Source organism: Microtus ochrogaster, linkage group LG4 (assembly GCF_000317375.1).
Source record: "Microtus ochrogaster isolate Prairie Vole_2 linkage group LG4, MicOch1.0, whole genome shotgun sequence".
NCBI classification, from domain to species: Eukaryota; Metazoa; Chordata; class Mammalia; order Rodentia; family Cricetidae; genus Microtus; species Microtus ochrogaster.
In genome coordinates this window covers 48726114-48742783 of record NC_022030.1, presented here as the reverse complement: position 1 = coordinate 48742783, position 16670 = coordinate 48726114, and the positions used below count along the sequence as shown (strand labels likewise).

At 45.1% G+C, this 16670-nt stretch overlaps 1 protein-coding gene across 2 annotated transcripts in view; it reads right to left on the bottom strand.

The window, feature by feature from the left end:
* Slc16a14 (solute carrier family 16 member 14) overlaps window positions 1-16670 on the bottom strand; it is a 26150-nt gene that overhangs the window by 4799 nt on the left and 4681 nt on the right. The window contains exons 2-4 of one of the 2 annotated variants that reach the window (XM_005361508.3): window positions 15991-16261; window positions 9503-9646; window positions 936-1910 (exon numbers count right to left, since the gene is read on the bottom strand). In XM_005361508.3, coding sequence (XP_005361565.1) covers window positions 936-1910; window positions 9503-9646; window positions 15991-16249 — 1378 coding nt within the window. In that variant the 5' untranslated portion in view covers window positions 16250-16261. The remainder of the gene's footprint in view (window positions 1-935; window positions 1911-9502; window positions 9647-15990; window positions 16262-16670) is intronic. The other variant, XM_026786058.1, reaches the window with a different exon arrangement.

The window sequence follows — 16670 nt, the reverse complement described above, 5'->3', positions numbered from 1 at the left end:
CCTTTCTTCCTTGACAGGGTTTTTCTATGTAGCCCTGGCAGTACTGGAACTCAGAGATCCGCCTGCCTCTGCCTCCCATGTGCTGGCATTAAAGGTGTGTACCATCATGGTGGCCAGCCAGAGGCACCTGTTTTTTTTTGGCTAGACCTTTGGCTGCCAGAACAGTAAAATAATGTTTACGGAAGCTTATTTGAGCAGTGACAGGCAACAAACACGAGTCTAGACCCAAGAGCATGGATGCCTTTTGGTAGTTTTTTGAGATAGAGTCTCAGGTGGCCAAGAATCACCATGGACTCCGGATCTTCGCCTCTGCCTTTCAATGCTGGGACTACAAGCATGGGCCACGACAGCAAGGGTATGATGTGCTGGGTGCAGAACTCAAGGCCTCCTGCATGCTAGGCAGACAGTCTACCACCTATAACAAGCTTTAGCCTTGGTTTTGGTTCCTTCTCTTTTAAAAGTTTTATTTACTTAATGTGTGTGTATGTGTATGGGTCTGCACCATGGTATAAACATGGAGGTGAGAGAAAAGTCTGTAAGATTCTATACTTTCCTTCTTCCATGTGGGTTCTGGGGATTGGACCCAGCTCATCAGGCTTGGTGGCTGAGTCACAGGCCCCTGACATTGATTTCTGGAGATGGGATCTTATCGTGCAGCTAAGTTGACCTGGAATTTCTAACAATCCTCCTGCCTCAATCCCCTTATTACTGGGATTACAGGTGTAATCCCACATCTGGCCTTTTTGTTTACTTTTTGTTTTTTGAGACAACTTAGGCTGATCTCTAACTACTAGTGCTCTTTGTACCTAAATTTCCCAAGAGCTGAGACAAGTATATGCCACCACACCCAGCTCTGATGTTGGACTTTGTAAGGGGTGGGGACACATCCTGCCTCCTGAATGAGCTCTAAACTCTGGGTACCTTGGGGCACTCACCCGCAAATGGTGGTCCCAGTAAAGCCGAGATGCCGTTGGCACAGATGATGATGCCATAGGCATTGGCCAAGTGCTCAGTGCCAACCAGGTCCTCCGTCACCACAGGCATGAGGGAGAAATATCCACTGGAAAACCCAATCAGGGCACAAATGACAGCCAGGCTTGCATAGGTATGCATCAATGGCAGAAGGAAGATGCTGAAGACAAGGGTGAAATTAGCAATGAGGAAGACGTTCCAGACGCTGATACAGGGGAGGTCAGCCACCGCCCCCAGGATCACCTTCCCGAAGATGTGAACTATTGCTATAATTGAGGTCAGAGGGAACACGTCATTTTGTTCTGACAGGTTATACAAGCTGACGATTTCTGGCAGGTGGATGAAGGGGATGACGAAGCTGCTGTATGCAAACAGAGCCCAGAACACAAAGGCTACAAACATGTGATTGGTGAAGAGTGAGGCTGCTCCGAAATAGCCTGAGTACCAGTCCCCAAAGCCCTTCTGGACTCGCACAGTGAGCTGGCTCACCGTCTTCAGAACCCGGAAAGCACACCCGTTCTTCCTGGGCCGGGTTTGACCTTGACATTCCTGTGCTTGAAGGTCACAGACATTTTCCTCGTTCTCAGGCTGTCTGTCCTGTTCTTCAGTGACACCCAGTGGTCCTGATTTCACAGATTCAGCAGAGTAAGCTGGGACAGCAGAGGGCTCCTCCCCTCTCGGGCAGTTTTCTACCTTCCCAGGAGAGAGGGGCCTCATGAGCGCTCCACAAACACAGAGGTTCAAGGACACAGCGCCTTGGATGAACATGGCATTCCTCCAGCCATACTCTGCACACAGGTATTTCAGCAAAACGGTCATCAAGAATGTCCCAAATCCTGTCCCTGTGGTACTGAGGCCCTGGGCCAGGGCTCGCCTCTTCTGAAAGTACCTTCCCACCATAACCACTGCAGGCAGGTAGGCCATCCCGCTGCCGAGGCCTGCAGGTGAGATGGAAAAAAATCAGGAGGCACAGTCAGAATCCATAGACCAGCTGCTGTGTCAGGCAGCTGTCCAGACTGTAGCAAAAACACTTGAGGCAATCAACTTAAAAAGAAGGAAGGTTTATTTTGGCTAGTGATTTTAGAGACCTTAATTCCTGATGCTTTGGGGGCACGTCAGGGCAGAGAGACGTGGCAGAGCAAAGCTCATGGTTGCTGGGAAGACAAGGAAAAGAGGAAGCAAGGACTAGGGATCTAGCTGTTGCTGGAGTGCTTGCCCTAGCAAGCATTAATTTCCACCCAGCACCACATAAAACTGGTCACTGACACTGTAATCCTAACACTTAGCAAGCGGAGGTAGGAGAGTCAGAATTTCAAGGCCAGTCTCAGCTACACAGTGAGTTTGAGGCCATTATGGGATGCACAAGACCCTGTTTAAGCTGGAAGCAGGGCGGGGGGGGGGAGGGCAGAGCATATTCCCAATTACCTATTCCTTCTACTAGGCCCCATTCCCTAAATTTCCCACCACCTCTCAATAGCCCATCTTTACTACTTACTACATAACCTTCCGAGACATTTAAGGTCTAAACTGTTACACCTCTGTCTCCCTACACCATTGATCTTTTCCATTCTAATGAAGGAATAATAATTATATAAAGAGGAGGGGAGCTGGGAGGAACTGCCAATTTTCCTTTAGGGCTTTGCAGTAGTTTCTGCCAATAATATTGGAGAAGATCCCTCCTGTAAGATCAGAAGATTAAAAACACAGCGAGCTCCAGGCCAGCCTCACCTATGGAGGGAGGCCCTGACTCAGGCAGAATCAAACAGAAGAAGAAAGTGACAACTCCGTCGTCCTCTGGACCACTGTTCATGAATAAAACTGTGGGAGGATTTCTGAGAACTTGTGAGTAAACAAGACAAGAGCCCTGTTCTTCCGTAGAGTGGGTTGTTCTTGGAATATGCTTTGGTGCCCCTCCCAGGTGTACTAACAGGGACAAGTTTATTTTAGGTCACTCATCGTTCTATCCATTGTTATTCAGAACAAAGTTTCCAAGCACAAGTTGCCCTTGTGACTGTATATAGTGACTCTAGTGAACATTGCTCACATGACATTCCTAACCCTCAAAATACTCTCAGAATATAAACTGTCTGAGACCCTGAATAATGATGGCCATTCCATGAAACTTCAGTCTATTTTAGTTTCCCACTCTCCCAGGTTCAAGCTCCAGCTAGAGCAGTAACTGTCTCTGAGCCTCCTACTAATGTCAGTGATGGGAAGACACAGTCCTCAACTTTGGGCCTAACTCTGGACAGTCTTTATAAAGCTTATGATCACAAAGATAGAAATCTACAATTTCTTTGCATGTAAAATAGACAAAGAAAAAACAGCCCAGAGGTTAGCAAGACAGGAAGGAGGGGCTTGACAACCTGAGGACCTAAGTTTGATCACCAGGATGTACATGGTGGAAGGGGAGAACTGAACCCTTCAAGTTGTCTTCTGACCTTCCCACATAAGAACTGTGTTACACACACACACACACACACACACACACACACACACACACACACACTGCTGTGGATAATGTGTTTGTACTCTGTAGGGATTTGCCACTCATATTGGTTTAATAAAATGCAGATTGGCCAGTAGCCAAGTAGGAAGTATAGGCAGGACAACCATAGTAGAAAAATCTGGGAAGAGGAAAATCAGAGAGTCAGTCACAAGCTAGATGTGGAGGAAGCAAGATGAGATTGCCTTACTGAAAGGTACCAAGCCACGTGGCTAAACATAGACAAAAATTATGGGTGAATTTAAATCATAAGAGCTAGTTAGTAATAAGCCTGAGCTAATAGGCCAAGCAGTTTATAATCACCATAAGCCTCTATGTGTTTATTTGGGACCAAATGGCTGCGGGACTGGGTGGGACAGTAACTTCTGTCTACAACACACACACACACACACACACACACACACACACACACGGAAAGGGGCTGGAGAGACGGCTCAGTGGTTAGGAGTATTTGTTCCTATTGCAGAGGATCTGGGTTAATTCCTAGAACCCACATGGCAGCTGTAACCATTTATAGTGGGTCTGACCATCTCCTCTTCTGAATTCTGCAGTCACCACATACTCATGTGATTCATATACACACATGCAGGCAAAACATTCATATACATAAAATAAAACTTAAAAAATCTGGAGATATGACTCATGGTTAAGAGCACTTGCTGCTCTTGAGGAGGATCCAGATTTGCTTCTCAGCATCCACATGATGGCTCACAATCACCTGCAATTCTAGTTCTGGAGACCTTGCCCCTTCAGAAGCTGGCTACAAAATGTCACCATCAGGCAGACTCTGCACTCATGTCTCAGCTCCCAGGTCATCTGACATCAGCAATACTACCTGGATCACACTGCTGTGAAAGGAAGTGCCTGGTGTGGGAGGTCCTTCTGTCTATGTGTTGCTTTTATTGGTTAATGAGTAAAGAAACTGTCTTGGCCTGCTAAGGTAGAACAAAGCTAAGTGGGGGTGGGCTGGGGGGGAACTAAAGTGAATGCTGGGAGAAAGGAGGTGGAAGCAGAGAGAAGCCATGTAGCCCCACCAGAGCCAGATGGAACTTTAGCTGGTAAGCCACAGCCACGTGGTGATATACAGATTAATAAAACTGGGTTAAATTAATATATAAGAGTTAGCCAATAAGAAGCTAGAGCTAATGGGCCATGCAGTGATTTAATTAACACAGTTTTCTGTGTGATTATTTCAGGATTAAGCAGCCGGGAACCAACAAGTGGTCTCCTCCTACATGTCCCTTCTCCTACCCTATTACCCCTTCCCTCACCTGGTCTCAGATAGTTGGTTAGTTCTCTTTTTCTATCACGTGGGTACCAGGGATGTAACTTGGTCATCAGGCTTGGTGGCACCTCTGCCTGCTAAGTCATCTCACTTGCCCAAGACAAATCCTTTAAAGATGAGATTAACTTTGCACTTCTATGCTAAAGATAAAGCATATTTAAAAAAAACTAAAGGAGCCTCTTCAGCGGGTGTGTCAATGGCTATTCTAAAAAGAGCCCAGAGTGGATGAACCACAGGGGATGTGACTGAGAAACACACAATGAGGGTGTTCTGTTGTCTGGACATCATACATCATACTTACAAAAAGGGATTGTCCAGCATGCATGAGACCTTGGATTTGGTCCCAGCACCACATAAATCAGGTTTGGTGACACACACCACTAATAGCCAAGCTGAGAGGAAAGGCAGAAGTATTAAGGTCATTCTTGGCTAGATACCAAATTTGAGGCTAGCCTGGGCTACGTGACATGCTGTCTCAAAAAACAAAACTCAAAATCTAGGGTGACTGCATCAATAGGGAGTATAATCTTAAGATTCTTTGTTGTTGTTGTTTTGGTTTGTTTTTCAAGACAGGGTTTCTCTGTGTAGCTTTGGTGCCTGTCCTGAAACTAGTTCTTGTAGACCAGGCTGGTCTTTAACTCCCGAGTGCTGGAATTAAAGGCATGCACCACCACTGCCCTGCAAGATTCATTTCTTGGGTGGGGGGTGTCTATGTGTGTGTGTGTGTCCATGTGCAGGTGCTCTTTGAGGCCAGAAGAGGGCACTGGGTCCCCAGAGCAGGTGCTATAGCTGGTTGGGAGCTGCCCAGTGTGGGTGCTGGGAACTGAACTCCAGTCCTCTGCAAGAGCAGCAAGCATTCTCAACTGCTGAGCTCTCTCTCCAGCTCTAATGGGACAGTTTAAATCAAACTCTGGGAAGCTTTGAAAAACAGGATGATTTAACGACTTTTCGTGCCATCACTTAGCTTCAACAAATCTCAACTCGCAGCCAACTTGGTAAATACCACAAATTATTTTGAAGCAAATCAAGAATACATTATCTCACGTGTGCATATTTTAGTATAAATCTCCAAATGTAGGAATCATTTAAGTGGCATACTTCTCATATCATTATCTCATTGGAAAAAAGAAATTTTTGATACCACTAAATATCCAGAAGGCTCTCAAACTTCCAAATGTTTCATAAATGGCTATTCTTTTTAAAAAACAAAACCACCCCCCCAACTTGTATTTTTAAACCATGATCCAAAAGGGTTTTACACATTGCTGTTTGTTGGTGCCTATTTTAAGTCTTTTACAGTCCCACCCCAAGACCTCTTGCAATTTATTTTATTGAATTTAAGACAAAGACCCTAGGTGATTTGTTCTGTGACACTGTCATGCTTTGGATTTTGATGATGACACAAAATAAGTCTACTTATTTTAGACAGGGTCTCTTATAGCCCAGACTGACCTGGAATTTGTAGTTCAGGATAGCCTTGAAATTCTGATCCTAGCTAAGTGGTGGGGGTGCATGCCTTTAATCCTAGCACTTGTGAGGCACAGGAAGGCAGATCTCTGTGAGTTTGAGGGCAGCCTGATCTACAGGGTAAGTTCCAGGATAGGCAGGCCTGTTACACAGAGAAACTCTGTCTCAAAAAACAAAACCAAACAAAAAAGTTTCTAATATCGTTTAAACATTATTATTATTATTGCCATTGCTATTTTATGTATATGACATGCGTGTGACTGCAGCCACACACATACAAACAATATGCATGTGAAGGTAAAAGGGTAATGTTTAGGGCAGTGTTTCTCAACATGTGGGTCGCAATTCTCTTGAGGCCCTAAAGACCCTTTTACATAGAGGTGGCATATCAGATTCAATTCATAACAGTAGAAAAATTACCAAATTTGTACAAAAATTACAAAGCACCAAAACCAATTTTATGGTTTGGGGGTCACCCTACCATGAGGAACTGTATTAAAGGGTCACAGAATTAGGAAGGCTGAGAACCTTTGCTCTAGGAGTTGACTCTTTCCTTCCACCTAGGGATCCAAGAGCCATTCAGGCTGTCCAGGCTCGTACCTGTCATAAGCAAGTACCCAAGTACCTTCACCTGTGTGCCATCTTGTCAGCACACTGGCATCGGGTCTTAGTGTCTCATTCCTCTTGTCTTAAGGGACATACTTGAGTTTATGTCATATTTATGCTACACATATGCTACCAAGTTTATATGTCAGCTAACATTTACCAAGCACTTTAGTACCTACCACCATGCTAAGCATTTTCTGTGAATTACTTCCATCATTTCAACAGGATACTGTGATTGGTACTCCAGATATGGCAGTACGTAGCTATCATTTTAGCCCTAAGTAGGTGGTGACAGGAAGACCCCTGATTTACATGTAAGGAAACTGAGGTACAAGGAGCTTCCGTGATGAGTCTAGTGTGCCTAATGTCACATGAATACTAAGTGGTTACAAAAGGAACACACAGATGGGTGACACTCAGTAGTAAGAGTGCTTTCCCAGAAAAAGTGAAACACTTAAACCAGGCCTGACGGCTCATTGCTGCAATCCCAACACCCAAGAGGTAGAGGCAGGAGGGATCAAAAGTTCAAGGTCCTTCTCTGCTACATAGTAAATTCAAGGTCAGACTGGGAATAGAAAGGGCCGTCTCCTAACAGAAATAAATAAACATAAATCTTTATTAACCTTTTGTTTTTACATTGATTGCTTTCTGAAGTAAGGTCTTAAGACAGAGTCCTGACTAAGTTTAACCTTTCTATTGCCTTGCCTGAAGCTCCCAAGTATTAGGAGTCCAGATGTGCTATTTACCACCGTATCCCATCCAAAATAACTTTTTGTTGCTTTGTTTTTTGACCTTTGTTTGCACAGGGACTTGTCTAGCCCAGGCTGGTCTGGGACTCACTATGTACGTCGCTGAGGCTGTTTTTGCCTTCTGGGTCTTCCTCTCTCCACCTCCCCAGGGCTAGAATTATAGCTATGTACTACCACATTCGGATCTTTTCTTTTGCTTGTGATTTTGTTTTTGAATTTTGGGACAGGGTCTCAATGTCTGTCGACCAGGGCTTTGAGCTAATAGAGATCCTTCTTTTTTTTTTTTTTTTGATTTATTTATTTATTTATTTATTTATTTATTTATTTATTTATTTATTTATTTATTTTGTATACAGTATTCTGTCTGCATGTGTGCCTGCAGGCCAGAAGAGGGCACCAGATCTCCTTACGGATGGTTGTGAGCCACCATGTGGTTGCTGGGAATTGAACTCAGGACCTTTGGAAGAGCAGGCAGTGCTCTTAACCACTGAGCCATTTCTCCAGCTCCATAGAGATCTTCTTCAGTCTGTCTCCTGAACACTAAGATTTCCTTCCTTCCTTCCTTCCTTCCTTCCTTCCTTCCTTCCTTCCTTCCTTCCTTCCTTCCTTCCTTCCTTCCTTTTTCTGAGAAAGAGTCTCACTATATAAGCCTGAATGACCTGAAATTCTCTATGGAGACCAAACTGACCTTGAACTTTTGGTAATGCCCCTGCCTCTGACTCTCAAATGCCATGAATGAATGTATGTGTCACTACATCTGCTGTCTTAATCAAAATATCTTTCAACTCTGATTCAATAATTCATTTTTTTTTTTTTTTGGAGACAGATCAGAGTTTTGTTCCCACAGAGTCAGGTGGGAACACAGGGTTCGAGGAAATAGCTACTCACTGTGTGAACCCCACAAACCGTGGGTAAAGGAAATTATGGCTAGGAATACATTTTGCAGAATGCAGATTACTCTGCGTGGTGTTTGGTTTTAATCCATCCCCTGCCTGTGTGCTAGATTGGCTTCCGAGAATCTCTGTCTGCCAGGGACTTGTGCTAATTCATTCATCTGAACGGAGCTGAACGATAATGACTATTCCATCAGTCACATTTAGTCCTGTGGTTATTAATGAGAGTTACTAATGAATGTCACCCATTTCCCTAGCATCTTGGTTTACTCACTTTAGTTTGTGTCATTGTCCCCCCCTTTCCCATTCTTCGAAGGAGAAACCCTAGCACATAGGAGTCTGGATTTTGTTCTATTTGGGGGAAGTCAAATACATGTCCCACATGTCCCACATGTAAGGGACACTTAGCATCTATTAAAGTGTTTCTTGGGTCGATGGATAAGACGGTTTGCTATGCAAACACAAGGATCTGAGTTCAAACCTATAACGTCTAAGTAAAAAGCTGGGTGTGACTTTGCATACCTGTAACACTAGTGGATGGGGTGTCACGAGAAGGAGGCTCTCTGGGGCTTGTTGACTGACAGCCTAGCCCCAGATACAGTGAGAGACCCTGTGTCCAACAATAAGGCAAAGGATGACAGAATGACACGCACACACACACACACACAAACATACACACTTCCAAGACGATACAGAATGCTTTAAAAGTTTTTTCTAGATTTGTTTATTTTATTCGTGCGAGTGTTTTGCATGAATGCAAAACTATATGTAAACTGGTGTGTGTGTGTGTGTGTGTGCTATCCATAACGATCAGAAGAGGATATCTGATCCTCTCAAAAAGAGTTACAGATAGCTGTGAGCTGCCATGTGGATGCTGGAAATGGAACCTGGGTTCTCTGCAAGAACAAGTGCTCTTTACTGCTGACCATCAACAGAATGTCTCAATGGGCCTCTTTGCTCCACAGTTAAATTCATCTTCTGAATGCACAGAACACTGAAAACAAACATGTTAAATCGTGCTTACCAGCTGCCACTCCAAAGGTAACAAAGAGAGTTTGCACATTGGCCGCGTAGGCACTCAGCACCCAGCCGAGGGAGTTCACCAGCCCTCCAATGATCGCTGTCTGGCGGCACCCACAGGTGTTAATGAACAAGCCGATGAAAGGTCCTGCCACAGAGCAGTGGAAAAGGCACTGACTAGAGGCTCCTTGTCTTAGTGTCCCCCCACAAAAAGTTAAAGAGTAAAACATCACCAGGGCTCTTGAAAGAAAACCAAACCAGGACTAGCGAGATGGCTCAGCGGGAAAGGGGCTTGTGGCCAAAGCTGGCAACTTGAGTCTGAGCCCTCGAACCTGCTTGGTAGAAACAGACCAGACTCCCACAGGTTGTTGACCTCCACACACGCACCCTCAATAAGCAAATAAGTATAAATTTTAACAACATAGGCAAAACCAAAATATCTTATGATGGGGGTCTGAAAAGAGGCAAGAATGAAAAGCTCGTTCAGATTGACTTGGTCAACCTGGATCAAACTTTGGGGAAGTCTGATGCCAGCTGGTTTTTATTGTAATTTAAACACAATAGAGTCTGGAAAGTGGTTTTGCAGGCTACAGTCATACTGATTCCAGGTGCACAATAAAGCTTAAGGTGTGACTACATAGACATTCCTTTACAAAGAACATGTGACCATGAAAGTGGGTTCTACAGCTAAAAGGCCTGGGATCTGGTGCAGTCTCTGATGAAGACAGCACAGAGGTCAGCAGGCTAAGGATGGACTCTGTTGACTGAAAGCTAAAGATAAAAGTCTGGGGTGAGAGTTTGGGGTGATCAATCTGGGGGTCTGGATGAGGTCTACCTCTACAGGTAACAAAAAGGTCATCAGGTCATTAACAACATCCACTATCTTTTTGTATAGAATACAGGGTTTTGTTTTATTGAATGGCATTGGTGTGAGGATGTCAGATCCTCTGAAACTGGACTTACACTCAGTTGTAAGCTGCCATGTGGCTGCAGGGAATTGAACCCCGGTCCTCTGGAAGAGCAGCCAGTGCTCTTAACCACTGAGCCATGTCTTCAGTTCAGAATGCAGGCATTTTATTGAGGAGAGGTAATACAGTACTTATTATCCATTGAGGAGACATCCCTGAGTGATTAATATTCTGGCTTCCCTGTCAAACTGTGGACACAAGGACCATTGTGCCCAACAATCTTAAAGTATAAAAACTTTGCAGATGTGCACAATCTCATCAGAGAACATACGGCTCTAGAGTGGACACAGCGGTCAGCCTCATTCTGCCCACAACAGAAGCCCTCAGCTGATGTTCTAACAGGATCCTGCCCAGCATGCATTTTCTGGACCTTACACAGAGTTTGAAAATGTGTGGAATAAGCAAACACTTGAAAATAAGAGAAACCACACACACACACACACATCCAGTAGCAAGGCTGACTATTTCCTACCTCTCCCCAGATGACTAGGTGTCATGTGATGGCTGACCCTCTGGCTTAGTCACACCTTCTCAGGCTGGTCGCAGTTTCTACCCTTGCCTCTTGAGGTTGAATTCCACCTATGACATGTTGATGTTGGTGAATGTGCCATGGTGCTGGAGTGGAGGTCGGAGGACAATTTACGGGAGTTAATTCTCTCCTTCTACCATATGGGTTTATGAATGGAACTCAGGTTGTTAGGCTTGGTACTAAGGGTCCACTGAACCGACTCATTGACCCACACCAGAGGTCTTTGCTCCAGTTCACTTTTGTTTTTTTGAGACAGGGTTTTTCTGTGTAGCTCTGGCTGCCCTGAAACTCGCTCTGTAGACCAGGCTGGCCTCGAACTCACAGAGGTCTGCCTGTCTCTGCCTCCCAAGTGCTGGGATTAAAGGCCCAGCGTGACTTCAGTTCTAAAGGAAACATCGGAAACGATTCCCATGAAGATGATCTACAGCCAATCACAGAGCACCCAATGAAAACAGAATTTAAAAGGACTTGCTGTCTGTTTTCAACTCACTTAGGCCCTGCTTTCTCTTCCAGTTCTCTGAGATCACGGCTGCGGCTGCAATGTTTTGGTTTCATGCAGCCCAAACTGACCTCGAATTGCCCACACAACCAAGGATAACCTTGAACTTCTGATCCCCCTACCTCCACCTCCCAAATGCTGGGACAACAGGCATCTGTCACCGTGCTTGGTTTATTAGGTGCTGGGGGATGGACCCCAGGGCTCTCCATGCATGCTAGGTAAGGCACACTACCGCTGAACTGCACCCCCAGACCCCAGCATGTGCATTTTTGACACTTTGTGACCTGAGTTCATTTCCTAGAACTCAAAGTGGAAGGGAGAGGGCCGGTTTCCGGAAGTTGCCCTCTGACCCTTATCCAAAGGCTGGGGCACACTTGTGCCCACACTCATACAATGATAAATAAAGCAATCGAGCTCTTAAGAGTTTCCCTCCTTAGCCCAAACTAAAACAAGATTTCCCTGTGAGGTCGCTTCTGTGTGGGAGAAGGAACTGGTGTCTCCCACGGGCAGGGCTGCATTTGTTACTTTCGCCAGACCAGTCCTGATAAAAACAACTTAAGGGAAGGTTTGTTTGGGCCAGGGTTAAAGGGGCTCCTTTATCAAGGACACCACAGAGCCTGGCCACATTGTGTCTGTCATCAGGAAGCAGAGGAAGACTGATGCTGGCGCTCCATCAGCTTCCTCCAGACCCACATTTAGGGTGGGTCTTACCTTTCAGTCAAATCAACTCAGAAACTCTACAGAAGTTTCTCTCCTGTGACTCCAATTCTGCCAAGTTGATAATGAAGAGAGCATTGTACTGGGCAAGTGTCCTACCATTCAGGCACAACCCAGCCTCGTCTGCCGTGCGTGTATGTGTTCAAAGATTTTTTTTTTAATTTTTGTGTATTTATTTATTCAGTATGTAGTCCCAGCTGGCCTAGAGTTTGCTATGTAGACCAGGTTGGCCTGGAAGTCACAGAGATTTACCTGCCTCTGCCTCTCAAGTGCTAGGCTTAAAGGGGTGTACTACGACACCTAGCAAGATTTATTTTAAAAACGTATTTATTTACTTTATGTGTATGTGTGTTTTGCTTGCATGCTTGTATGTACACTGTGGGCATGCCTGTTGCCTTTAGAGTCCGGCAGATGGTGTCAGATCCCCTGGAACTAGAATTTTAGATTATGAGGTACTCGTGGGTGCTGGGAATTGAACTAGGTCCTCTGCAAGAGCAGCAATGCTCTTAACCACTGACATCACTGCAGCTTCATTATTTTGTTTTTAATTATGTGTATGTCTGTGCACATGAGTGCAGTGTCTGTGCAGGCCAGATATGTCAGCTATTCCTGGAGCTGGAGCTACCGACAGTTGTGAGCCACCTTAGATGGGTTCTGGGGACTGAACCCAGATCCTCTGCAAGAGCAGCAAATGTGCTAACCTATCAGCCATCTCTTCAGCTCCTTGTCTGGTGTCTTTGAAAAGTGTAAATGTAAAGACTTATTTAATAAATTCTGACATTAAAGGCAACGATTAACTCATTATAATAGACTTATTGCATGCTAAATATATTTATATATTTTATAATTATACATATTATATAGCAATGATATATATCGAATATGTATATTATATAAATAACATAAAATCAGCCCATTGTTATGAGCATCTGGATGAATTCTTGTGAGTAACTGAAATTAACTGAAATTGAGATAGCATAAGTTTGAAGATATTTCTTTATATACATTGAAAACCAAATTAAATTACAGGTCCTATGGAAGAGGAGCCAGTGCTCTTAACCACCTTGCCACCTCGCCAACCCCACATTTTAATTGTTATACATTCATACTCACTCGGCCATGCCATAGTTGGATGACCAAGTGACCCCAAATGGAACACATGTGACTCCTAGTTTTGCCGCTGACAGCCCTTTAATACATGAAAGACTGGAAGGCCGCAGTAGTATGTTTATTTCCTGCATAACAGAAAGGATTCAGAGGCAAGCTTTTTTGATATGCTTGCTTATGAAATATCCTAAGACATTTGAGAAAAATAAAAAGAAAGGAAAGCCACGTATATTATTTGTATGTTGATCAATAAATCTTGCTTGAGGACCAGAGTCAAAGCTAACGTCACTAGAGGTCAGGCAATGATGACACACACTTTCAATCCCAGGATTCTGGAGACAGAATCAGATGGATCTCGATGAGATCAAGGCCCCTCTAGGCTCCACAAGACCAACGCAGTGACAAATCCAGGTGGAGGTACCTCACACCTTTAATCCCAGCACTAGCGGGAATATAAAATGGGAGGAGAGAGAGGCTCAATTTACTTAGTTGGCTTAGTTTATGGTCCTCCAACCTTGGTAGAGTAAGACTTCTCTACTGGCTTGGCTGCCTTGCTTTTCTGGTTTTTGCATTGAACCCAATTTCTGTCTCTGGGTTTTTATTATGCGTGCTACAAGTCAGTGTGACTATTACTAGCTGAAAAATTTTATAAACCAGATGGATGGCATTAGTTGCTGTCCTGACAAGAGCACTAAGTGAACAACAGCTGATGGCCTTAAGTGGCTAACTGTCTGGCTTCCTAGTTAAGTGGCGGCTGCTCGCACAGGAATCCCTCAGTCGGTTATGGTTTGTAAATGAGCAAAGTCAGATGGGAGGTGCTGTAAACCCTCTGCAGTTAGGAAATACAAGCACTAAAGGTCAGGGGAGGGAACTCCACTCTAAACTTTCTGGTTTAGTTTTGTTTCTTAAGCATTGTTTGTGAATGGCCGGTAGGCATTACCAAGAGCTAATTTCCATACCAGCAAAATGAAAAGAACTGACTCCACAAGTCAGCCTCTCTCTCTCTCTCTCTCTCTCTCTCTCTCTCTCTCTCTCTCTCTCTCTCTCTCGCTCTCTCTCATACACACACACACACACATACACACACACACAATAATAAAGAACACTTGCTCCACACTCTTGGGACAAAAGGGACAATAAAACCCAGACCCAGTGATTTCATTATGACTGGACTTGGGAGCAGATGGTTGTGAGCCACCACACAGGTGCTGGGAGCTGAACCTTGGCCCTCTGGAAGAGCCAGTGTTCGTAACCACTAAGCCATCTCTCAGCCCTGTCCTAGTTGTAAGATCAAGACGAACTGAAGAAGACAATAAAGTCATAAATATTTGTCAATATTTTTGGTTTGTTTTTGTTTTTCGAGACAGGGTTTCTCTGTGTAACAGTCCTGCCTATCCTGGAACTTGCTTTCAGACCAGGCTGGCCTTGAACATCTGCCTGCCTCTGCTTCCCTGGTGCTGGGATTAAAAGCAAGTTCCACCACCGCCTGGCTACTAACAATCTTTTCACATGCATATGTGTGCCCTTGGGTCTCCTGAATGGCAGGCCATTCTGGAACTTGCTATGGATCTGAGGCTGGGTTTGAACTCCTAATTCTCCTCTGTGGTGGTCTGAACAGGATATCTCCCCCTTAGGCATGTCACCCCTGGTTCATGGTGCTACTTGGGAGGTTATGGAACCTTTAGGAGGGGAACCTTGCTGGAGGATGTATGTCACTGGGGGGATGTATGCCTTTGGGGGTCTATAGCCTCACCCCACTTCCAGTTTCCTTTCCTTGCTTCTGGCAGCCACACAGAGACGTGATCTCAACTTCCTGTTCCCTGCCCTCATACCCACTGTGTCCTGCCCACCCCTCCCCGCCATGATGGACTCTTATCCCTCTGGAACGGTAAGCTAAGATAAACACTTTCTTCCATGAGTTTCATTACAACAACAGAAAACTGGACAGGCCTGGTTAATCTTCTGTCTTTTAAAACTATTCATCATCAATGGGTAGCAGATGCAGTGCAGTGGTAGAAGACTGCTTGCTTAGTGTGTGTGAGGCCCCAGACCTGATGCCCACCAGTGCCCCCAGGACACTCACGGATGCTAACTAAACTGGGTGAGGTGGCCCGTGCCTGTCTGTGATCCCAGCATCTGGAAAGTGAACAAGGGAATCCGAAGTTCAGGTCATCCTTGGCTAGATACTTAACTTTAAGCCTGGGCTACATAAAACCCTGCCTCAAAACAACAGAAATGTTGCACACTCAGGAACCACTGAGCTAAGGTCAGTTCCAGTGAAAGTGTTAACCAAGCAGAAATGATGGAGATGAATCATCAGCCACAGAATCTGTACTGAGGCCAGTGAGAGGGCTCAGCAGGTGGCGGTACTGGCAACCTGAGCTTCACCCCAAGGACTGAGGTGGGGGAAGGAGAGAATCAACTTCTTCAAGTGGTCCTCTGATCTACACAAGTGCCATGGGACAAGTACACACACACACACACACACACACACACACACACACACACACACAGCTAAATGGTCAATTTTGTGTTCTGAACATTTCACTTCGATTTTAAAAGTGAGTGATGATAATAATCTGAACTCCCCCACTGTTTTAGGAATGTGATGAATGACTCTCAACAGGGACTTGTCATTTTATAGCAACCTCAACAGGTGGCAGCGAACGTACCCACGATCAAGGTGATGCCCATGCTCAGGGAGCTGACCCAGGCAGTCAGGCCGCGGCTCTGGTGGAACTCTTCAAGCCATTCCACGTTGAGGACTCCCAAGGCCATCTGTGAGCCCATGACGAGAATGTGCACAAAGAAGGAAGAAAGGATCATCATCCAGGCCCACCCGCCATCGATGTCTGGGTGGGGCTTCAGCACCTTCTTGGCCTTGGGATCATCTTCAAGGTCATACCCGACATCCTCATGGCTTGCATACATTTTCTAGGATTTCTGAAACACACAATAAGTAAGTTCAGCACACACCGAAACAGAAAAACACCTTCCTCGGCTTTGGACAGCTCTGTCTCCCACTGACATCAAAGTGGCTTCAGAGTCAAATGATCCCCAGATTTGTCTTTGTCACTGCAGGTCTAGGGGCATACTTTACTTCTTCACAGATCACCTTAAAATCTGTCTTTAGCCAGTTGTGGTGACACACGCCAGTGGGATTTGCTGAAGGAGGTGGAGGCAGGAGGATCACGGATTTGAGGCTAGCCTGGGCTAAAATTTGTCTTTATAATCACCTCACAATATTATAAAGTTAAGGAGGAGAGAAGTGAGGGTAGGGAGAGAGATGGACGAAGGGAGAGAAAGAGAGAGAGAGAGAGAGAGAGAGAGAGAGAGAGAGAGAGAGAGAGAG